At 34.1% G+C, this 24,818-nt stretch overlaps 2 protein-coding genes across 3 annotated transcripts in view; both read right to left on the bottom strand.

The window, feature by feature from the left end:
* fndc4a (fibronectin type III domain containing 4a) overlaps positions 1-7,270 on the bottom strand; it is a 32,129-nt gene extending 24,859 nt beyond the window's left edge. Inside the window, exon 1 of one of the 2 annotated variants that reach the window (XM_042747028.1) lies at positions 6,697-7,270. In XM_042747028.1, the coding sequence (XP_042602962.1) occupies positions 6,697-6,772 (76 nt within the window). In that variant the 5' untranslated portion in view covers positions 6,773-7,270. The remainder of the gene's footprint in view (positions 1-6,696) is intronic. The other variant, XM_042747027.1, reaches the window with a different exon arrangement.
* Positions 7,271-15,976: 8,706 nt separating this feature from the next.
* blk (BLK proto-oncogene, Src family tyrosine kinase) lies at positions 15,977-24,219 on the bottom strand. The gene is made up of 15 exons (XM_042746616.1): positions 23,991-24,219; positions 23,584-23,620; positions 23,280-23,377; positions 23,113-23,200; positions 22,826-22,862; positions 22,500-22,593; positions 22,030-22,128; positions 21,699-21,802; positions 20,425-20,574; positions 19,903-20,055; positions 18,505-18,684; positions 18,341-18,417; positions 17,443-17,593; positions 16,967-17,098; positions 15,977-16,864 (listed from the first exon to the last, which is right to left on the bottom strand). The coding sequence occupies exons 4-15, from the start codon at positions 23,197-23,199 to the stop codon at positions 16,662-16,664; spliced, it is 1,467 nt and encodes a 488-aa protein (XP_042602550.1). The 5' UTR covers position 23,200; positions 23,280-23,377; positions 23,584-23,620; positions 23,991-24,219; the 3' UTR covers positions 15,977-16,661.
* Positions 24,220-24,818: the final 599 nt, after the last annotated feature.

Here is a 24,818-nt window from a genome sequence, read left to right as displayed (position 1 = left end):
CTGAGCAGTGCTCTAATGGACTTTATATGTTTGTGTGGGCGATTGCAAAAAGGGGAAGGGGTGTTTTTTTGGTCCTGTACCTTAACCCATGCAATAACATCAACAATAACAAATACAGACTATTAGCTAAGTTACATAACGGCTGTTTTGAAATAAGTTATGGCTTGTTGCACAATGGTTCTTTTCCAGATCTGTATGACGCATCTTTACCAAAGGACCACAACATTAAAAGGCACTTAACCAAATAATGCCTGAAAATCATTTCCTCCCCCCAGCAAAGAAAAAATGTTTCAGGCATTACTTCCTTCAGATAAATAATAAATGTATTATTAAAATGTATTTAATTTAAAATAATGTGTGAGATTTTTTTTTTCAGGCATTATTTTCTTATGTTGTTTAAAAAAAAAAAAAAAAAAAAGATTTTTAACATTTAGTACGATTCGTTTATTTTAAAAAAATGCCAGATTGGGTAATATGTATATATGTATATATATATATATATATATATATATATATATATATATATATATATATATATGTATATATATATATATATATATATGTATGTATATTTCTACAGTACATGTGCAAAAGGTCACGAGCCAGAGCTGAACATAGACAAGGGAAGTATACTTTCGGCCATAGACACAAGATAAAACACCACAATTTTGAGAACTAGCAGTATATTTCAAATAATATGTTGCTTCGCAAACAAAAATAGTTGCAAACAAACTAAAGCTAGCTGTGTTTCGTTCCTGAATGAATCAGCTTTGTTGAACAAATCTGTTGAGTAAATGATTCAATGACTTTTTGATGAAATTTCCTGAATAAATAACTGCTTTTGAATTACTTTTTTTGAATGACTCTGTAATCACTCATATTTGTTGCTGTAATGAATTGCAATAAGTTGTCATAATTTATATTTTTAGCATTCAAAAATATGCAGACACATTTGTTAGATAATAGAAATGCTAATAGATTAGTGAAATGCTAATAGATTTGTCCATTTGTGTAAGAGGAAAACACATCACTGTTATACAGTAACTTGCTGTTAGACACTAAATGCCAAACCACTTTCACTCCATCTGTCCAGCAGATGCTCACTGAAGAGAAAAATGAAAGATTTTCATAAACTGATATCATGGGAGAACATCTGCCAGGGTCATGTTTTGCCACATCAACAAATGTATTTGCACCTCAGCGTCTGTTAAATTATGCCTCATCATTACAACTGATAATTTGTCAATGAAAACAGCAAATATTTGTACACTTAACACAATATTCCAATGTCAAAACATATCATCCCAGCGACTATAGAATCCAATACAGCGCAGTTTGATGCCAATGTCCAGAAAGTACTACTGATACTGTACATAATTAATTGCCAATTTTTACCTTAATAATATAATGAACATTCTCCACTGACCAGGAATAGAAGGTTCTTATGAAACAATTAATCAGGTTTTTGTCATTTAACCATGACATTTCCCTCACTCTTTCCCAGCGAGAGCTCATTGTCCTTGAAGTAACAGAGGTTACACGTGTCTGAAGGTAGCTTCAAATAAATTATGATACATGGCCGGGCATAAGCTCTTTAATGATGTGGAAAATAATTGTTTAGATAAAGGAAGACGTGAGTTATGGTGGTACTGTCAGCATTTACATTGGTTTATCTTACTGTTTCAATGAATGAAAATAAACATTAAAAATAAAATAGACACAATTCACCCACCCCACCGTATGCTGTACATCTCTAAGGTTTTGTTTTCTACATATGTTGAATTATACTGATAAGCTGCATGAACATATATTATTTTAATGATATATTATATACTCTACATCTTAAATCTTACATTAAATCAGCTTCCACTTTTGTTGTAAAGAAAACAGAAGTTCTCAAAATTCTCATTTTGTGTTTTCAAAGAAGAAAATAGAGTCACTTATGTGTTACAGTAAATATAGGACAATATGGAAACTATCAATCCGTTATCTATATCCTTAGATATAGTGACTAAACTACATCACATCAGACGTTGGAGTATCTCACAAATGTGCACTGCAAACATAGATGAATATAATCTGACAAGAAGTGATGTTTATAGCTCTAATAAAACTTAAAACCACAAAAAGCAAGTATATATTTTATATAAAATAAGACTGACTATCGCTATCTCAGTCATGTCTCAACCACTCAAGCATAAGTCAGATGCACTCAAATCTGTTACATAACAGACAGAGGAGCGCAGGTCACCCTGAGTAAAACACTGAGCATACAGTTAAAAAGCAAGAGGCCACATGAGACACACAGACATCCTGTCGTAGTAATTCACAGGAAACAGGCACATAGCACCACTTCAACTGTTCCTCATGATCTGAGAACAGACCAAAATCTCCTTCAAAGAGACCTTCAACATGCAATCTCAACTACGATCCACAAGAAGAATACCCAACACTGCCCTTGAACAGTCAATGGGTTTTCTGAGGACAAGATGGAGAACTCAAGAATAGGATACTATTCAAGCAAGAGTAACACAGTTGTGAATATAGTGTGTGTGTGTGTGTGTGTATATACTGTATATATATATTATCCTGCTTACTTACTTAACCCCAGGTGTATAGTGGTGTATTATCCCAGCCAATAGTATAGGTCTTTCTTTCTTCAGCCAAACAGAAATTAATGTTTTGGAGGAAAACACTCCAGGATTTTCCCCCATCTAATAACCCATTTTGACAGTCCAAAATACATATTTATGCAGCTTCAGAGTAATACACACAACCTGGCCAACAAATATAGGTCCCGTGAGATTAGATTATTGTTAAAATTTGTCAAAAATTATCTACGTTGAGCACCATTCATTTGCATTAGATGGAGGAAACCTGGAAATGTGTAGGACATTTTCATTTGACCTGTTCCTTTAATGATTCAGCGGTTTTAAAGAATTGGTTGAGTGAATGATTAAATGACTCACTCAAAGTTTTTAAATAAATCAGTGCAGTTGAATGGATCTTCTGAATTATGTACTTACAAATATGGTCACTTTCAAAAAGAATAGCTGAAAAAAAAAAAAAAAAAAAAAAAATATATATATATATATATATATATATATATATATATATATATATATATATATATATATATATATATATATATCACAATAGCACAAACTATAGGGGTAAATATAGCACAAACTCATTTACCTTGGAGGGTATAGTTTTAAAAAAAAAAAAATCTGACATAATTTGTAATTAATTTTTGCCCGTGTGGAGCATTATTTTGTTTTCTATTAAATCTAAAACTAGTATCCTACACTTGATGTTTCTCTATAATTACATTTTTATGTCTTTATATTTCAAGGCAAAGCACTTTCCAAAGACACATAATAGAAGAGTCACATACACAAACAAAACTGAATATGTGGAGACTGGATCCTTCTTTTGTGTGGAAATGTTGAAAGCCTTTGTAAAATAAATTTTTGCTCACCATACACACAGAATACAATCATCTTATTAGTACACATATGAAATATAAGTGGTTTTGCAATATAACATAATGCTCCTGTATTGATTTTTAACCCTGCTATCAAATGTTTTTAATATTTAAATAATCTCATTTACTATAGATACAATAAAATAAATTGCTTAATTTCATAACAATATATTCTATATATCTTAATGGATTTGTAAACATTTAAACGCTGTTAGTATGATAATATTGCACGTTCAGTTTCTGTCCAAAGTATGAAAATGTAATTGTGCTTTTTTTAACTCTACAAACAAATACCTTAGAATACAAATGAGATGACACAGTCATGCATTTCTGCTCCACCATATCACCTGTGCACAAGTGCGACCTCATTTCCCACTGTCAATGACATTGCTAGCTATGTAAACTCAATTGGTTGGTTTGTGTAGGGTCTAGCAGTGATCCATGAACACTTCCACTCTCTGGGTCTGGGAATTGGACGGTGTGGCAGTTTAAGGTCAATGTAATTGGTGACCACGGTCCACCAGGTCTGGTCCGGCGATGCAATTCTCTCGTCACCTCACTATGTGCCAGATGAGGTGTTGGAAGTCTCACAATTTTTAACAGGCAGCCAATTTCAGCACAAATCCTCTGGATATACACTACATGGCCAAAAGTATTTGAACACATGAACACCACACCCATATGTGCTTGCTGAACATTTCATTTCAAAATTGTAACAATAACAGCTTCTACTCTGCTGGGAAGGCTTTCCATCTAGATGTTAGAGCATCAGGTCTGGTACTAATGTCTCGCAGTTGCCATTGCATAAAGTTCTTCCCAAACTTAAAGTGTACTTTAAAAAAAATAATAATAATAATTCTCCAGCATTAATCTTGATCTAATGTGGGTTTAAAGAAATAGTTTGCCCAAAAATTTACATTTGCTGTACATTTAGAAATGTAGCTGAGTTTGCTTCTTCATCAGAACAGATTTTGATAAATTTAGCATTTCATCACTTTCTCACCAATGGAACCTCTGCAGTGATTGGGTGCCGTCAGAATGAGTGTCAGAATAGCTAATAAAAACATCACAATAATTCACAAATAATCCACATGACTCCAGTTCATCAATTAATCACTAATCTTGTAAAGTGTAAAGCTGAGTGTTTTGAAATCGAAGATGTTTTAACTTTAAACTGTCTCTTCTGGCCAAAATATGAGTCCATAATCCACAATAACATCCATCCCATGTTGCCCTATCACATAAAATTCACTAACAGATTTGTTTAGACAAGTTTTTGTCTGTAAATTGTCCTTGATCTGTGCATATTTCTTCCCTAGACTCAGATGAGACAAGTGTTTCACTGAAGCAATATTATAGAAAGAGGCCTCGTTGGAAGAAAATTGTCTTGATGGTTTTGTATATTACATAGACACAGCTTTTAATTTCACAAAACAATAAATGATGGACTGTGGATGATAGATTATTGTGATGTCTTATTGAACTGCTTGAATTCTCATTCACTGCAAAGGATCCATTGGTGAGCAAATGATATAATGCTAAATTTCTCCAAATCCGTTTCCCATGATGAAACTCATCTACATCTTGGATGGCTTGAGGATGACAGAATTTTCAGCAGATTTTCAATTTTTTGTAAACTATTCCTTTAATCAAGAGCAATTTTGCTGTAGTATTTAGAGCAGTGCTGTGCTCTGCATGACACTAACTAGCTCATTTCAGGTCTCTGTTGTCAAGGAAAAGAAACCAAGATGAATTTAAAGTATTCTCCAGTCCTAAATCTCTGCAAAGAAGCTGCTCTGGATCATAAACTAGGACAGATTTCAAACTGTGTGATCATAATTTCTCACATATCACTGTGTTTAAATTGAATCAAGTGTGTCTGTTGTGTCATGCATATACTGGACATGACTTTCTACAATTTGTATATATTTGTGTTGACTATGCACTTATGTTAATGCATGGCTGGGAAAATGAATGTAAAGATTATTTAGTGTTACATGCACTAGTAAATTATTACTTTTAATATACAGCCATCGAGAATGAATGTTGGGCTATTCCGTTACGTTGCCTCTGACAGGTGTAATCTATTTTCCAAAAGGAGAGATGTCCTGCTATCCGAGAAGCAACTTTCATCACTGGAAGTGTCCATATTTCAGACAGAAACTCTGTGCTTGTGCCAACTGGTGCCTTATCAAAGCTACCACAAAATCCCAGATGACTCAATCAGGAAAAAAGGGAAAGGATCAGAACAACACAGGGAAGTATTTTCCTGACATGTTTCCATACCTTTATGCCATGCTTGAAAATTCACTAATTCCCCCAAAAATATTCAAGAAGGATACGAGAAAAATCTGCTTATTAAAAATATTGCCAGGATTTTACAAGGTTCAATTATTCCTGTAGCTCAAACTGTAAAGCAAGGTGCTAACAATGGCAAAGTCATGGGTTCAATTCGCAGAAAATGCATGAACTTCTAAAATGTATACCATGAATGCAACATAAGACACTTTGGATAAAAGTGTTTATCAAAACACATGAATGTTAATGGTTATTTCTTGCTGTTACATTTTCTGTTACACACAATGAACTATATGTAGTCTTCTGTCCAATGCAATAAATTGTAGAAAACAACTGCAGCTGAGTGGTTAATTGTTATGTTTAATCTGACCAGCATTATATAGGCCGATTTTTATGATAGTTTTACTATTAATTTTATATTTTATAATCAAACTAATATTTCCAATCAACTCATTTATTTGTAATATACTGCATAACCTCTATAAATCTTACAGTGAAAGAACAAGCACTTGCCAAGAATACGCTGAGAATTCAGACTATCTGAACTGAGCCCAGTGTTCAACTGAATGACAAAAATCCAAAAACCAATGATAAAAAGTCAATTCTTAGCCCATAGTCTTAACCAGTCAAAGCACTTGGGCAATTTAGTCAGCATTTCAACACGTGTCTTTGCTATATTAAAACTATTCAACATACCGGAGGTTATTTAAGTACCTGTCTTTTAGAATTTAAAAATCCTGATTTTTATGTAACCTATTGCATGACATGATTTTGCTGACAGGCGCACAAAGACCCCCAACACAGAGCATCCAAGCAAAACCAGCAAAGGTTCGGTTCATCTCATTTACAGAAGCTCACGTGCATCCATTAAATACAAGACAGAACACTGATTATCAGGCAAATAAACTTACTTGCTCCCACCAGAAACATTTCACTACCGAAGAGCAACAGTCCGACCGAGTTAACAAGGACAAGAACGCGAGCCATATCTCCACTTCGAATGTCCAAGGATCCAAATAGATGTAATTATCTTCTTTTGCTACTAAACGTGTATGTTTATAGCAACATTATGAATATAAATTCGTTCAGATAACACACATCTTAAATAAAGTACAGTAAAAATCTCAAGATGGACATCATGTTCGCAAATCCAATTAAAACACGTGCCGGAACGTCCACGTCAACCTCAGGTTTAATACTGACTTTCCTTCGACTTCCAAAACGCTTCCGTCTCACTTCAGATCCATGCTCGATTATTTTAGGATTTCCTCCGAAACTGAAGGTTGTGAGGGAGCGTCAAGTTCAGTGTCGGAGGTGTTCAGATCCTGACGCTCGAGCATGTCAGTGTTGATCTTGAGCTCGCGTGCGGCGATCAGCACCACGGTCAGCTCCAGCTAACGCGAGCGAGAGACCGCAGATTTATTTATTTATAAATGTGCGCGCATCCTGGCAGTGTGGAGATCTCAGTGTTGCTACATTCCTCAATGGCCAAGACTCAGTGAGCTCCCTCATTCATTACAAAGCATTCAGAAACGAAGCATTTACATGAATTTTCTTTCATTTTACCTAATGAAATTGATTTCAGGCAGCCAAAAAACATTATTTTTAAACGTGTTTTGTTATGGAGTCAGTTTTGGAAAACAATGCCTTCACAACAAGAGTAGGATTTTTCTTAAATACTGGACAGTGCAGAAATACTACTACTCTTTAAAGGTGCGGTCACATGTCATTTATATTTTCGCGGGTGAAATACAGCCATTTTAAAAGGAGAACCTACGCGATCAATGAAGCGTGAGCGCGGAATATTTTCCTCACAGGTTACACATTGTGATCACCAGAATTCACCAAAAGAAAACTGCTTGATTTCAAATTAACTTAAAGCTTCATATGTCGCTGCAGAAGTAATGGACAATGGAAGTAATGGACATTTTTTGTCTTGGTAAATTTCGCTGTTTTTTTTTTTTTTTTTTTTACTTAAAGTGACTGAACTTTAACAAAAATAAATGAATTAAATAATTAAAATACGTAGAAAAACGGAAAAAGGAAATTATCTTTTTTACAAACTTATCTTTTAACCCTAAAATGCAACACAATGCAATTCAAAATACTGTAAAGCACCTGTGAAAAATCAATGCAGAAAAATTCCTCTTATTAACAGAGCAGGCCTACTACGTCCTATTTTTATGAACATTTCTTAGTGTACATTTCACTGACCACCTGCAAAATGCAAATTTAGAGGACTCCAGTGCTTTGACCTTCACAAAAGTCTTTGCAATAAGTTTGAAGGCTGAAACTATAGTATTTTAATCACATAGCAACCTTCTGACATTATTAAACTTTAGAGAGTGTCACAGGGTTACTCTGCAATGATTTCCATCCTTCTTACTGGCAGGGGCTTTAAAGGTCAGTGCAGCACATCAGCTTCTAAATATGCATTTTCAGGTACGTTACCTCCTTAAGGCATCAGTGATGTGTAGGAATATTGTAGAATCATAAAACTGGCTGAAAAAATAATTTGGAGTTTTCTGTGATTTACTGAATAGGCTCCAATCTATAGTGCAGTGTTAACAACTAAAGCCCACTGTTGTATTTTTATTGTTATATTCTTTATCAATCACTAAACATACTGCAAGACCAAATATTTCCTTGAAAAGATTATAGTTCAAAATTGTAAAGAATAGTGTCTGTAAACTGTAATCATAGCTATGTGTTCCCTTCTTTAATTAAAAAATAATAATAATAATTAATTTCAAAAAGTATAACTCTTTGCGAGTTAATTTCTCATCGCTCTATCTTTGCCTCTCCTTTATCAAGAGATAAATTGCCTCCTGGCAACAGACAGAACTATCACTACAAACACATTTTCCATGAATGCTGAAGCATAGCTCGATCATATGACATAGTCTACTATTTTCCTTAGCCACTGCTCAAGACATATACATTATGCCAACAATTCAAGACAGGCCCAAAGATGTTTTACCTCTAGTTCAGGTCACTGCATGTAGGATACAATGGTAGAAACTTAGTGTATTCAGTTAACGCAATATTCATCCTTATCCACCAAATATATTATTGTTATTGTCTAGTTAAAAGCTCTGTCCAGTATTGCACCATCTTCTTATAAATTCTAAGCTGTGGTATTAGTTAAAAAATAGAAAGAAAAGGGGGGAAAAGGTAAATGGACGTATTTGGTAAATGCTTTAACCACAAAACATGCTTTTCAAAATTACACGAGCATAGCTAATTATTGCTTTTGCAATTTGATCACAAGGTGGCGCTATTCAGTAGGCTACAGTTGCAGCTGAATATATGGCTAGGATTTTAAAGCACACCCACACATTATGGCTTAAAGCTTATTTTGCAAGACTGCTTTGAGATTATATTGCTTTGAGAGTATATTTTAGAATGTTAAAATGCTGCGCTTTTAAAGTCAGACTGCAGGTCCTTAAATGGAATTAAGTTCTTTATTGTCCTTTAGACACCTGTGGAGTAGAAAAAGGCTGCAATCAGGGCATGGTAAGTAATTTGTCTCCTTTCAAAGGCACAGCAGGGGTTTAAATTTCAAACTGCATGTGACTCTTTTTCCCCTACATTCAGGGGAAATTCAGGCATTTAGAAATATGCTTTACATGTACAATAAAAGTGTAGAAGATTACCTACTGTAGATGATTGAGGTAAGTCATTAAGGTAATAATTGATGTACATTTTCTTTTTTTTCTGATTTTCTCAATTGTGAAGATAATAAAACTTGAAACAGCACATTTTCTCTGAAATTACATTAAGAAAGAATTTAATTAGTAAATGCAGCGTGGGATGACATTATGTATTTGTAATAGACCCGCCTAAAAAGTTGGCTTGGATATGTAGATTTATCCTCCAAGATAAATCTACAAGCCTTCACTTTCCAAATTGCATATTACTTACACAAATTTAGATATGAATTAAGACCAAAGAATGTTACATTGATGAGACCAAATAATAAGAGCAGGGCAGTGGCTGTTATGTTGTTTTTGTTTTATTCAGAAATCATAAGTGATTTGTGGAAAAAAACAAAATTAATAAACAATTAGCTTTTTCAAGATTCTGTTCAGCAATACAACAAATAATTCATCTTTTAGGGAATAACAAAGGTAGTGACTGCCTCTTTATTATAAAATGTACTAGCAATTTGAAATCCATTACAGTCTGAATTGCTATAGAACTGTAGGATGGACATAGAGCTAAAAATGTATATCTCTGTGTTTAAAGAATAGCTGTAGAAATGTTATTTCCAACTGGTTTCAGTCAAAATGAAAATAGTTTCAAAATCAATGGAATAGTGAATTAGCTGAGAAAGTAAATTCCCACCATGAAAGAAAAGCTTCACAACAGTCTTATCTATTTGTTTGATAAAAAAAAAAAAAATAAGCACGTACAGCTATTGATTTTTGCTGCAACAGGCTCTCTAGAGCCTTCTAATTGTTTCTGTGAGAGGGAGAGAGAGACCATGGTCAATTTCATCATCAGAAAGGACAGTATTCTAGGTCACAGAAACATTAATATTTATGCCAAGGATGTTTCTCCTATAGATTGATATTAATTATCCACATCCACTGGCCTGACTCTGCAATAGTTTACACTTCAGGGACCTGTATTGTTTCTCTGTATATTTAAAAGTCTTTCATTTTAATTTAAATTAATTACAAATCTAAAACCTTTATATAACATTTTTACATTTTATTTATTTGGCAATTTATTGATGATAAACTACAAAGAAAAATGAGAGGGGGAATGAGATAAACTGCAGGCCAGATTTGAACCTGCGCCATGCATGCCTACATATTTAATGTTTTAAAGTCAACATATTACTTCTGTTCTAACATATTTCTGAATGAAACAGAATTTTCACTGAGCTGCAACTAAATATGTATCAGTTCTAATCATTGTACTGGTAGGCTTTTCCCCCATTTCCCCCATCCCCAATATGCTAGGTATATACTGTATGCTAAAACATGCCAGAAACATGCTAGTAACATGTTAAAACAAGAAAATGCCAGCAACTCCCAGCAAACCAGCAAAAGACTCTGAGTGTTTTTTAAAGGTCTAATGAGGTTTGTGTAGGTGGACAATTCACTAAAACCTGCTCGCTGTTAAAACATGCTGGCATCATCCTAAAACATGTTAGCAATGTTGTAAAACATGCTAAAAATGTGTTAAACTATTGGGGTCATTTATCAATATGCATTCTTAAGCAATCTTGTGTACTACGCCTACATCATCAAGTTAAATTCCAGTACTCAAGAATGCAAGTACCTGGATGTGTTCTTGAAATCGAGGATGCATCAAATGCAAACTTGAGAGAATTGAACCATTAGAAATCCCAGAAGACATTGTGACGTACAGAAGCCTATACTTTAAACTTGGCATTCTCACTTAAGAGGTTCCTGCTGCATGCACGTAAATACATTATGGTTTATGAGACCGAATCCACGAAAATGCAAATCCATTCTTTGCATTCTTGGAAGTGAGAAACAGCCATAGGGCTAGCAATGCTAAAAAAAAATGTTAAAACATACTAGAATTATGATAAAACATGTTTTAGTAAATTGCTAACATGTTGTTGACATGCCAACAATGTTCTAACACATGCTAACCACATGTTAAAATATGCTAACAAAAACCCAGGAAAATACCAGCAACTCCTAGCAACCAGCTGAGCAATGTGGTTTATTATCAGTCTAATGAGGTCTGTAGTCTAACATAATCTGAGTTTTTATAAAACGAACTACTATTAAAATAGGTCCTTTTGCAAGGCACTTTAGTCATTAAAAACGGGAGGTTTCAGTCAGTTTAGTCGGTTTTCTAAATAAGAAGAGAATACCCACCTGGATCCACCTTTAGACTGGGACAATGAATCAGATTTTTTCCCCTCTTTATTTCCTTACTGTTTTGTATTCATATCACTCTCTTTCCACTGATGGGGAGTATAGAAGTGAGGGATGACGTGATTGTGAGGAGAATATTTTGGTCTTCCATCTGGGGTGAGTAAATGAAACGAAGCATAGAAAAGTCAACCCAAGGATAGAGATTACAACAAATGCATCTGACAGAGACCCTTTTGTTGTCTGTCTATGCTTTTATCATTTTGTGTTATGTGAAAACAATAACAGCAATTAGTTTTACAAGTGCATTTTCTCCCTTTGTATGACATAAAAATAGCTGTGACTCTTGTCTGCTACAATCCCCATCTGATTGTGAAACAGGTCAGTCAGAATCTTTGTTTTGTTGTTCTCAATGGTTTTGACTCGACTGCAATTTAGTAATTTAGACAATGCTGTATAGAGACATGACACAAGAGTATTTCTGTTCGAAAGGCAGAATGACTCCAGGGAGGTCAGAGGCCCTGAAGTGATCTGTATCAGAACAGGCAAATGATTGTGGAGAAAAATGTTGACTCAAGTTCACAGACAGACCACCAGCCTTGAGATGCACCCATATGATACAAGGAAGTCCCTTATGAAAATTAACCACGGTTTTACCAACCAAAAAAAAACATTGCTACTATATACTGTAGTAACCACAAATAAACTCAGTTTGGCTACACTAACCATGGTATTTGTAGTAAAACTGTGGTTACTAAACCTTTACTATAATACCCTACTGTAAAACCAAGGTTAATTTTCGCAAGGGTTGTAAAAATAAAAACTGGTTCACTCACCCTCTATACAGTTCAAAACTGACACGTAAAAACAAATTTTTAATGCAGATAGCCTATTATTAACAGCAACCGGGGCTTTGAAGCTTCATAAGGCAAAAGCTCTTTAAAATTGCAATAAAATTGGTCCATGATAGGAAAAGTCTTCTATATTTCTGTGATAAACAAATGCTGAAATCTTGACGGCCAAACCCGCCACGTTCATGAGTAACGACCCTTGAATATTTTCAGTGAATCATTTGATCAATTTCACAAAAGCATTCTGAATGATTGGTGCATGAACAGACAGACTCCTCAAGTTCAACTCAGTGATCCAGTCGTGAATAAAATCATTTATTTTAAGTAATGTTTTGTTCTTCACACAAAACTATCATACGGCTTCAGAAGACTTTTATTGTGGTTTTGATTCTCTTTTGAAGCTTGAAAGCGTCAGTTGCAATTCATAATTAAAAGCATTTGTCTGAAAGCATTATTCTACAGGAGAATATCATACAGATTTGGAACAACATGGGGGTGAACACATTAAGACAGAATTCACATTTAATTTAATTGGGATCAAATCATGATGTTATATTGAAGAGAGTGACATTTATTTAAGAACGCATGATGGGGGACATCATCAGAATATTAATATATATTGTTATATAGATATTGATATAGATTGATGATGTCTGGGTGAAAGAGCCTATTAAAAAGCTGGCTAGTTAGTTTTGCCATGATTAACTTTAGACAGTGTTTGGGTCAGCATCTAATTAAAAAGTATTGAGGCTCACTGTCTGGCAGATGATTCTGAAGAAAAGTGCAGTGTTTGACCAGGGATATAATTTATTATGTTAAATAATGTGATCTGGCAGTCTACAGATGTTCAATGCTAAAAGCAACACAAAATCAATCCTGTGCTGGACTACCCCCTGGTGGAAATGACTGAGAGAGAAAGAAAGAGGAAATGAGGATGCGCACAAACAGAATACATCACTTCAAGCTTTAGCCACCAAAACATTCAGCCTTTTCTGACTGAGGTGGTTATGATATCTTTTCTAATTCAGACTTTAAAATCACCCAAATTCTAACAGAATTCTATTGAAAATTTTAAACTATGACCACTGAAATCAGCACAGTACTTCAGGATGTCAGTGTCAAAGGCCTATTTTTTGTCCAAGCTTGTTTTGATGAATTTTCCTGTGTATTTTTTTGTTTTAAATTATTATCTTACTACATTATCAAAACAGTATGGGTGAATGGTCCAGCACACTCTGTTGTGTTGTAAATGTAATATTGTTAACTGCTCTTTGCTTAAATTGTTAAAAAAAAATTGCTGATGACACTGATCAAATGGATTTTACAGTTTTGGAATTTAAAAAAGCAAACCTTTGGCCTCACATGCACATTTGCAGGGGCTAAACTATCCAATATCAGCCCGTTTTCTTCTGCCAAGAGATGATGTTGAGTAAATGGAACCATAAAGAAATTTTGCAGCCTGATATTATGTATATTTTTTTAGAGTAAACCTTCTTCTGTAATCTTTATAATGGGTTGAAGTTTTTGCAGATAAGCAATTTGTGATGATGCATTAGAATAATTGGTCTTCTGTACGTAAATCACACAGCTTAGAGAGCTGGCCAACACAGAGAGCTTGCTGACTACAAGTCTAACCCTCCTATTTGTCTTACAAAAAAATGTAAATTTTTTAAAAAAAAAAAACGTCAAATGCGTTTCACAAATCTAATGATGCATTCATCTAACATAGCAGTGAAAAGCTAAATAATGACCTGATTAAGGAGTATAACAGTAAAATGCACTCTGGGTAATGATTAATTTCCACTGCCAGAGTCAACAAAGCCACTAAAGTCACTGATGAGCCAGTTAATTTATCAGCTTCTGTTAAATATCATCATTCCATCAAACGAACATTACTTAATATATGAACAGAAATCAAGTAAGCTTGCATAAGTACCTCCTGCATTATTAACACAGCTTGAGAGCACAGATGAATTAAAACTTTGATTCAGCATGCACTTCCCAGAAATATTTTGCTTAAATGGACACCTTTGATTTTATATGAATGCTGAGAAAAACTTCAGTAGCATGTTTGGAATTCCGAGCCATAGAGTGCTTATCTTGAGAGGAATGCTGACGCACTGCTTCCTGTTTCAGCTGCAGACCGGCAGGCAGGAAACCACAGGAGCAGCTCTTGGGTGTTGGTTGCGTTCTTACTCAGTTATCTACAAACATATAAAGGCCCAGGGGGGAGTGGATCTGTATGAAGGCTGGTGATATTCATCTGAGCCACCAGAACCAGAACTTTACACTGAGAAATTGGAGAGACGTGCCTCAAAGCATTTTAAATTAAGAGGGTGCTATTTAAAATATCATCTTAAAATTACACATACTATAAGCAAACATTTCAAAAGACATGTAAAAAGTGCAAAAATTAAATTACTTTTTTTTTTTTGCCCTAAGGATTACTTTTTTTTTAAATTCAGCAAGGATGCATTAAATTTGTTCAAAAGTAACAGTAAATACATTTTTGATGTTACCAAAAAAATATTTTTTAAATAAATGTTGTTCTTTTGAATTTATATCTATTCATCAAAGAATTCTGAAAAAAAATATATATCATGTTTTCCACAAAAGTTTTAAGCTGATAATTTTGATAATAAGAAATGCAACTTGAGCAGCATCTTAGAATGGTTTCCCAAGGATCATGTGACGTGAAAAAAAGAGGAAATGTTCTCAGAACTTTGGCAATGTTCTTGCAAGGTTCTCTCAAATGTTGCATTAACAGAATGTTTGCTCAGAATTATCTGGTCTTTAATAATGTTCTCAAAACATTCGTAGAAAAACATGAATCATGTTTCATTCTTGTAAATTTTTTTTTTTTTTTGAAAAGTTTTGGACTTTTAAGTTTAGCTACTTGTTTCAGAACATTTACTGTAAAATTAAGTAAAAAATAATGGTCCCAATAATGATAAAAAAAAAAAATCCCTTGATGTTTTAAGGTACCTTTGCTATTTAAACATTTAAAACTTAATTTTAACTTAATGGGAATGTTTGTCCATCCTCTCGTTTTATATGTTTTTGTACATCCCCTTTAATATAAACTATATAATCTGAATAAATTTCATTTTAAAATATACTGAAATAGTTATTTAAAAAATAAATGCAGCCTTGGCGAGAATATAATCGTTTTGTTGTTGTTGTTGTTGTTGTTGTTGTTGTTGTTGTTTTTTTTTTTAAACATTAAAAAAATCTTACCAACCACAAACATTTAAATAGTAGTGCATAATCACAAACTCCTTCACTGTGGTATCTAACTCTTTAATCTACTCTTGATGAACGGAACATTCACAGTCTGTTATCTCAGGAGGAAGTCCTGTAAGTCCGAAGTCCTGTAATGCTTGTTCATTTTATGGTTTCCTGCATGAAACTTCACTGATCATGTAGTCAGTTAATTTAACACACATTCAAATCATTTCAGAGTTCAAATGAGTCATAGGTAATGTGCAGAAATAATGTTTAATATCTGTGAATGGTTTTATTGAAATTTCCGACTAAGATATAAGAGGATCTTGTTTACTCGCTGTTAAAAACCAATCTGTCATAACTCTGAATTTTCCAAAAGCTTTATCAGATAGTTGAAGTGTGTAATTTCTGTGAATAAAATAATAAAATTTAACTGCATAAATAATGACTGATAAAACACTCCCCCAGTCTTCCAATTGGTTGGATAAACTGATAGCTCTGGCCCAATCTCATACCATTGGTTAGGCCAACGATGTTGTGCTGGGCTGGTCAAATGCTCAAACAAACAGAACAATGTTCTGACAGCAGCACAAAGCCACAGTCTTTCAGGGGAATTAAACAAACGTCATACTTACAGTTGTCTTCATACTTACAGCTGTGATAGAAGAAAGGTGCACACTCACCTTTAAATAATTATGAAATCCCCCCAAAATCCCACAAGATATAAAAAAAAAAATCTAAGAAAAAAACTTTGACAAAACTGGCATACAGTAATTGTAAATGTAAAAAAAAAAAATATACAGATATACAAGGATGCATTATTGTTGCTTTAGTATATTCCCCATAATCCATATTTTGGTCCGGAGTTTAGTCCATCCTATCATTCCATATGTTTTTGTGCATCCCCTTTTCAGTTCATCTATTAGTTCTGCATTGAGGTTATGGGTGCATCTCGTACTGGCCCTCAGTAGCAATGAAAAAGTCATTGAGTATGTCCTGTATGTGGTCAAAGGTGGGCCTGTTCTCTGGCCTATCCTTCCAGCACTTCAGCATAATGTCATAAAGCTCCTCTGGACATCCATCTGGACACGGCATCCTGTAATCCCTGTCAAGGTTTCGGATCACCTCTGGATTCGTCATGCCTGAAATTGTGAGGAAAGCCCAGCCAGGTTTTTAATGATCTACCCATCTATCCTACACTGTTCTGAATGGAAAACGAAACCCAAGAGAGAAAAGCCTATTACCTGGATATGGTACTCTGCCGTACGTGACAATCTCTGTCAAAAGAATTCCAAAGGACCACACGTCTGACTTGATGGTGAAAGTACCAAAGTTGATGGCCTCAGGGGCCGTCCATTTTATAGGGAACTTTGCGCCTGATTGATGTGATGCGATGACAGGCGATAAATGGGGGTTTTGTAAGGGTGGTGTGCAAGCATGGAAAATTTGTATTTTGCAAAAGTTTATTAAAGATCCAAAAATACTATAAATAAAGCCTAAAGTAACGAAAAATCTGCCTTTATGTGGTAAAAACAGACAACACAAATTTCATCACGGAAAAAAAAAGCTGTTTTTGAACATCAGTAGCTCATACCCAGCTTTAAAGGTCAGATGTGTCAGATCATCACATTAGAAATCAAATGTCAGCACTGACTGGTGCCAATGAATCTGTGGCAGCGGAAAAAAACAATGCACTGTGGGAATATATTAGTGTACTCACCTTCTTGTGCAGTGTATTCAGATTCTATGATTCTGGCAAGGCCAAAGTCTGCTATTTTACAGTGCAGGGTCTCAGAGACTAGAATATTAGCGGCACGCAGGTCTCTGTGAATGTAGTTTTTCCTTTCTATGAATGCCATTCCCTCTGCAATCTGTTACATAGAGAGAAATTAAACTGAATATAATATAGGCTATATGTGGAATACTTGGTCATTTTTAAAATGCAGTTTCTCAAATACTTTGTTCAAAAAATTTAACTTTACATTTTGGTTGTCACTGATATTATTTAAAATCGCTCCAAAAAAATATTCAGCATCAAAGGATATCGTTTCACGGCAAGAACAGGGCAGAAACATAACAGTTTTTTTTTCTACCCTGTTCTTGTCATATAAGCTGATATGGCATACAACAACCAAATAAATATACAAAATGATTTATGATTTTTTTTTTATTATGAACTGAAAACAAGTTAGCAGCAACATAGTGGGCTCTAACAGGAAGTTTCACAGAGAGCAAGATCACAGTTACCCATGTTAGGGGCTTCAGGTCGATGGAAAAATGTACGTAATATCCTGCCGGAAAGTATTAACCTAAATTTGTGGTGGTTGCTAGTAGAATTCATATCTAAAAATGTTCAGACCACGAGCTTACAAGACCAAAGACCATTTCCTCTACATATCCCTGACAGTATCTGCAAAACAATTCTAAAAATAGTTACAGAAGTTGAAACTGATGTACAGGGGGTGGATGAATTAACTTTAATTAATGTGCAGGTTTCCATGCAGTGCATTTAAATGTATCATGTTACATAAAGATTCAAATCTGCAGTGTCAGAGAAATAATTAATTGCTACTAAGAAGACAATCGAGTGAAATCATAATAAATTGAATTATTCTTACTTGAGCAGCCATATCGATTAGCTTGGGAAGTTTTAATTTATGGCCATCATCCGTCTTCAGAAAGTCTAACAAGCTTCCTTGAATAGGAAAAGAACAATTGTATAGTTTGGACAGTTATGTCATAAAATGGTTTAGGACTCTAATAATGTTATGTTAATACCAACCATTAGCCATGTATTCTGTGACAATATATATGGGTTCTTTGGTGACAACAGCGTACAATTTGACCAGTCTCTCGTGCTGGAGCTGCTTCATCAGATTAGCCTCCTGTAGGAATGCCTCTGGCTCCATGGTGCCTTCCTTCAAAGTCTTGATCGCAACTTTCTGGGAGTTTTTGTAGTACCCTACAAACAAGAGCCACAGGAACATGCAGGTTCATCAAATAAACTTGTAAAGAAAATTTTAAAACGGGATATATTTACTGTCTGTTCTTGCTTTAAACATATACCTTATTAAATATAGTTATATAAAACAAATAAAATCATTAACAAAATTTTTACATCAAATGGATAAAAATAAAATACTGTATAAAAAAAACAACAAATAAAAACATGAAAACAATTATTATGCCATTCTGCTTCTCAAGTACTGTGTGTTAAAAGAATTTTAAAAGAACAAGTTGCGAAGATCTGCAAGAGCGCATACTGTACAGTAGGGGAATATGGATCAGAGGTTTTTGCAACTTCCGATTAATTTTGACCCTGGTGGCCAAAGTCAAAACCTCTTTGACTTTCAGTTAAATTATCATTCATGTGGCTAAAATGTGACAATATCACACAAAACCACACAAAACACTGACACATGCCCTTGAACAAACAACTTCAGGGCCAGTATAATAAGAAATTTTCTCTGAAGTGAGATGAATACAAAGACATATTGATTTTCGGTCAAACTTTATTTTAAGGTCCCATTCTCGCAATTACCAAACAATTAACTACGACTTTTGCCTCAATAATCTCCTAATTTGCTGCTTATTAATAGTTAGTATAAAGTAGTTGTTAAGTTTAGGTATTGGGTAGGAATAAGGACGTAGAATATGGTCATGCAGAATATGTGCTTTATAAGTACTAATAAACAGCCAATATGTTAATAGTATGCATGCTAATAATCAACAACTGTTCACTATACTAAAGTGTTACCTCATTTTCATAAATAATTAAATCTCTGATTAAATTTAGTGTCTGATTAAAATGTTTTAATTCAATTTTGAAAAATACTTTTATGCATGATACACCAAGGCAACACTGCTACAATGAAAAGAAATCAAATCGAAAGATTTTATAGTATCACTATAGTATTCAGACCTCAAAAATGAAAATTTAATTAAATTTTATTAGTGTTTATAAAATTGACTCCTGCTGTAGGTTTTGTAGCTTTTAAATCTAGATAATGAATCTGACTACATATTAAACAAAAAAAATTAAGAACACTCTCTAATAAACTTAACTCATGTTGTTCAGAGCAAAAATATGTGTTGACCAACCATTGTGCCAGAAAAGGAAGAATAAAGATTTGTTGCACAAAGGGAACATTGCGCAATTGAACTTTCTTCGGCTTCTTACCCATCCACACTTCTCCAAACTGGCCGGCACCCAGTTTTTTCACCATTTTCAGAGTCTCTCTGGGAATCTCCCACTCATCTTGAGCCCAGGGTCTCTGAGGGGCAGCAGTTTTACACGGATTTCCTAGCCTTTGGCATAAACCATCCGCTGTCCCTTTATGTACAATAAAAGAGTTTGGGAAAACTTTAGGGGCAATTTCTAATTAAACAAGACTAGCATCTACCAATATGTCTGAAATGAAACCATGTTTACTGGTTTTGATTCTGTCTGGAGCAAAGCACAAGATGTGCCCAAACCAAAACGTAGGAAAAGGTTTTTGCTACTTGTAAACAGTTCTATAAAAAGACACAACAAACCAAAATGAGGCAAGAGTGCAGAATACGAAGACTGAAGCTGACCTATTTATCTGGTGGTTAAAGCAACTGTTTGTCATGTTCTCACAGCTACGACCACAGAAAGTATACAGTGGAAGAAACAGAAAAGGTCCTTGATACAGCAACAGTCTTAGCTCTGAGTACTTACTAGAGTAATACTTTACTAGTTCTTGAAGAGAAGAAAAGGTTGTGGAGGGAGAGATGTAGTAACCACCGTTATCAAGGCTTCGGATCTTATAATGTTTGACTACATCACCATGCTCTGGGCTGAAGTCTCTTATAGACAGAGAGAAAGCACCTGCAGAGGATATGAAACAGCTGTTCAATAACATGGCTGATTAGTATTCTCTTCTAATTTTTGTGAAGAACAGAATCACAGCCAGCCCAGTTCTGTAAAAGTTTTTGAAATAGCGCACATTAAATGTCATCTGACAGGTATCACTGAAATATGTGTCCTAACAACATGAGAACCAATACTTGTCACCCTAGGCTCTGTAAAAAGATAAAAGTAATCAGGGAAGCATTTAATGCCTTTAAGACAACTCTTAGAATCTCTGAATCATTTTGTATGTTCAGGATTTCTCACATCAGGTTTGCTTGTCTTTGAAGAAATGGGTGACATTGCTTATAGAACCTTAGATATTAATGTCTTTGCTAAACAATAAACAGATATTTTTAATGTATTTAGTGATTTAACAGTAAAATTTAAACACAAAGTGTTTTGTCTCATTTTCCAGAACAAATATCTAAGATTTAATGCTTTATGCATTTGGTCAACTTATACACTCAGAAACCTCAGTTACTGAGAAATTTCCAGTGAAGTCTAGTTTCTGCATTTTCCATCACTCTACAAGTAGATAAATAAAATAAAAAGGCTATTAATATCTCCACTCAAAGCAAAGCACAGATCTCAGTACACAGGTTGACATTTATTTGCTCTTTCAGCTCTCTGCATGATGTGAACTTGAAAAAGAGCAGCAGATGAGATTCTGTAAACTTTGAAATAATTCCGATATGCACACTTTATCAGCGAAAGATTTTATCAAAATCAAATAAAAGTAACAACGTTTTGAGGCTGTGGACCCAGTGCTTCTTTAAATATCAGTTTAGCTTGGCTGGTCTGAGATAAAAAATAAAAAAAAAGAACCCAAGAACTGAAAATATTGTGATGGTGTAATATACTGACTACTTGAAGTTGTTTCTTTAGTATTTCTTTCTCTTTATGGTAGAAACTGAACTAATGCTATACTGTATACGATTCTTGCTGTGGCTAGATTATGTAGTGATACACAGTACTGTAGCAATGGAACTATTTGAAATGTTGTGCACTTTTGTGCTTTTGGGCCTCAAGACGTGAACTGCTTGAGCAGCCATTTAGTGATCACATGAAAACAAAGGGAATTAATTTTACTGACATCTGACCTTTGGTTGTTTCACTTTCTCTCACAAGAAATGCGCCAGGTTTGTTTCCTGGTGCCAGCAGAAGACGCTCTGTGTCTCTGCGACTCATGTCCTTGAAAAACCATCTGGAACAGAAAACAGAGCCTTTATAATATCATTCTTTAACAAATTATATATCAGTTAGGTCCGAGTGATACTGCAAGAGTATTGATGCTATTAAGCATAATATTCATTCGCTGCCTTGGGCCAAAATACGGCAATGCTGATATTCAGAACAATGAACAACACTCTTGCCCATGTGCTATTGCTAAAATATATCTATATATATTGGTAATATGTGTTACTACTGTACCTCTCCACCTCCATTGTGTGTGCTCTTGCCACATATGTAGACGGAATAAATCCCTCATAACCAGTGACCAAGGACTTCGCCAACCACCATTCACCAGTCCTGAGAAAAACATGGGACAAGTTAGTCGCTGTAATCATTTGGCTCTTCAATCTTTTTTAATGTGTTATTAGTCTGTGGTTATTTTAGTTGACATTCACATATAGCAAATTTAAACAGTACATGATATAAAGATGATTCACCTGGAATAACATAAGCAAAACGGCAAACAGGTTGATATCTTAACTAGAAGTTTATTAGCCCAAAACTGTGCCAACTGTGTTATTCACACTTTATGAAGTTAACAAAAGTTCTTACCAATTTTGATTCATTGTAAACAAGAGATCCTCTTTCGATATAAAATGCTGGAAGTCTTTGCTGTATTTTAATTTTATACTCGTACTACCAAAAAAGTATCGGTTTTGTTTACTCACTCTTTAATAATTTTGAGTCTGTCGCCTTTTTTGAACTGTAGATCACTATCACTAGCAGGCTGGAAGTCATATTGAGCAATGACAATGTCTTCATCTGAAAAGAAAGTTAAAATATGTCATTCAAATATTTGATTAATTGCCTTCTGGTGCATAACATGTGAACGATAACATGCCATGACAGTTTCTGGCCCTTTTTTCTCATTTTTAACATGAACACAAGATCTGCACAAAGCAACATTATTAATATAATGTATTCAAAATGATTTTTGAAAGAAAAACGCTTTTCTGAATTCATAACTGACATGCCAAAAACGAAAATGTATTACCTAGATTGTTGCTCTGCTTCCTGTGATCTCTTGACAACTGTAAATAAAAGATTTCATTTTCATATTCATTAATGATCTATAAAACACTAATATGTAATAGAAATGTATAAATTTGCAGTAATATAAACTGTAGTAATATTTAAAAAATACAATACAGCTAAACTGAAAATGGTCTTGTATGTCACTGTGAAGCTCAGTAAAAGTGAAACAAAGTCAAATAAAATAAAAACTATTTTCTCGATAGAATTCAGCTGGTCATTAAAAACACTGAAATCAGCAATACTTACATGAAATTTGTTAGAGTTTGATGAATTAGAATGTTCATGCCCTTTAGATTCTTTGCGATGTTTCTGGTCACTACAAGCACAACCCATCCTTGAAAAAATGAAGTTTAATCAGTGTTCATTTACTTTTATTTTATAAAATCAAATCTATTTATTCCTTGTAATCACACCTATATTCACTGCTGTCAGTCTCCCCAGTTCTCTGCTCGGCGTTCAGTAATAGTCCAGAAGCAAACCAGAAAGGTCCAGAAAGGCATCATACTGGGTGCTGAATTAAAACATTTTTAAGCTCACCCACATGAGCCAAACATGATCATGATTTTAACACAGTTTGGTGGTTAACACTTTAGTCTTTGAAAAACTTAATCAGTAATTATTCCATTAGTATTGTTAGACAATCACTGACAAATGCAATCTTATCACACAAACAAAAATAAAACACAAATATTAAAATATTTATTAAAGAGTACTTACCCTCAAGAAAACAGATTCCATTGGATGAAAATATTAACTAGTGTAAAAGATGAAAAAGATAGGATTTTTAGGTGTTTATCATTTTAACAGCTTGGCAAATTGAACTAAATGAAAGAAACTTATAACAAATTTTGAACTATGGTGATAATTTGTGATCATTTTTAAAAGAACAGTTTCCATTCAGACTAAATATAAGCATAATTACAAATCTAATTAAACATAGGCTACTACTTGAAAGTTAAAATATGAAAACATTTTATAAGTTTTAAAAAATGCTACCGATGAAGTAAGAAAAACTACAAAATATTACCACTTTACATCACAGGAATGTGAAAATATAGTAAAGCCACAGTTAAGCCAAAATATCAATTTAAATTAAAATAAATATATATGTCGTTTGTACTTACATTTTTTTGTGCCCTCAGCACACTTAAATATATTTAATAATCCAAATTCAGGTTCTTAATTTCTGAACTAAATCAAAAGTATTTTTTCCTCTTAAACACACATATATATACGAAGACATTCAGGCAGCCCATCTACAGCAGACACACACACAATCTGCATGTGAGGCCTGCCATATGCCCTGAGAGACCGCATTAGTTGAAAGAGATAAATAGAGATGTTTATTTAGCATACCCCTCCCTCTCTTTCCTCTATCAGTGCTTAATTCACAAACTGTACAAATGCCTTAAGTAAAGCATGCATGTGATGAGCATGTGTTGTCAGACACTGAAACTGTAGACAACTTCATATTTTAACATCCTCATTCTTAGTAATGGTTTGACTGCTTTGAATGTTATTTTTACACTCTGCTGTCTGGCAACAAGGAAGCCTGATAATTTCTTAGAAATACAGAAATAACAATATTTAAATGGGAAAGAAACAAAACATTCTTTTAAAATCATTTCAATGAATTTGGGAAGTTGTGTTGTTTTGCAGACATCTCTCATAGAAATATACATAGAACAAAATTCTCAAAATCTTCCCATGTTGAATAAGAATATGAGAAGAGTGAAGTACTTAAAAGCTACATAAGATTTAGCTCACAGCAGCAGCTTTGTCACAGGATGTTGTTAACTAGCCCATACAGACATGTTTCCCTTTATAGGCACTGTGGTTTTCTTCCGTTAAACTTCAGTTAATCTGATCTCTACCTTTTGCATGTTCATTTACTCTGCAGCTGTAATGCAATTCAAAGTTCAGATTGTAAGTGTTATACTACAGACCATTAG

Source organism: Cyprinus carpio, chromosome B20, assembly GCF_018340385.1.
Source record: "Cyprinus carpio isolate SPL01 chromosome B20, ASM1834038v1, whole genome shotgun sequence".
Lineage (NCBI taxonomy): Eukaryota > Metazoa > Chordata > Actinopteri > Cypriniformes > Cyprinidae > Cyprinus > Cyprinus carpio.
The sequence above is the reverse complement of the archived record's forward strand: the minus strand, read 5'-3'. Positions and strand labels throughout refer to the sequence as shown.

Bases quoted from the DNA above. Each gene is read 5' to 3' on its own strand.
- blk (XM_042746616.1), bottom strand. From the start codon at position 23,199: ATGGGTTGTGCTTGTAGTGACCAGAAACATCGCAAAGAATCTAAAGGG. The intron at 20,056-20,424 runs GTAAGTACTCAG...TTGTACATAAAG, and splicing joins ACTAGTAAAGTATTACTCTA to GGACAGCGGATGGTTTATGC. The intron at 17,594-18,340 runs GTAAGAATAATT...TCTATGTAACAG, and splicing joins TAATCGATATGGCTGCTCAA to ATTGCAGAGGGAATGGCATT.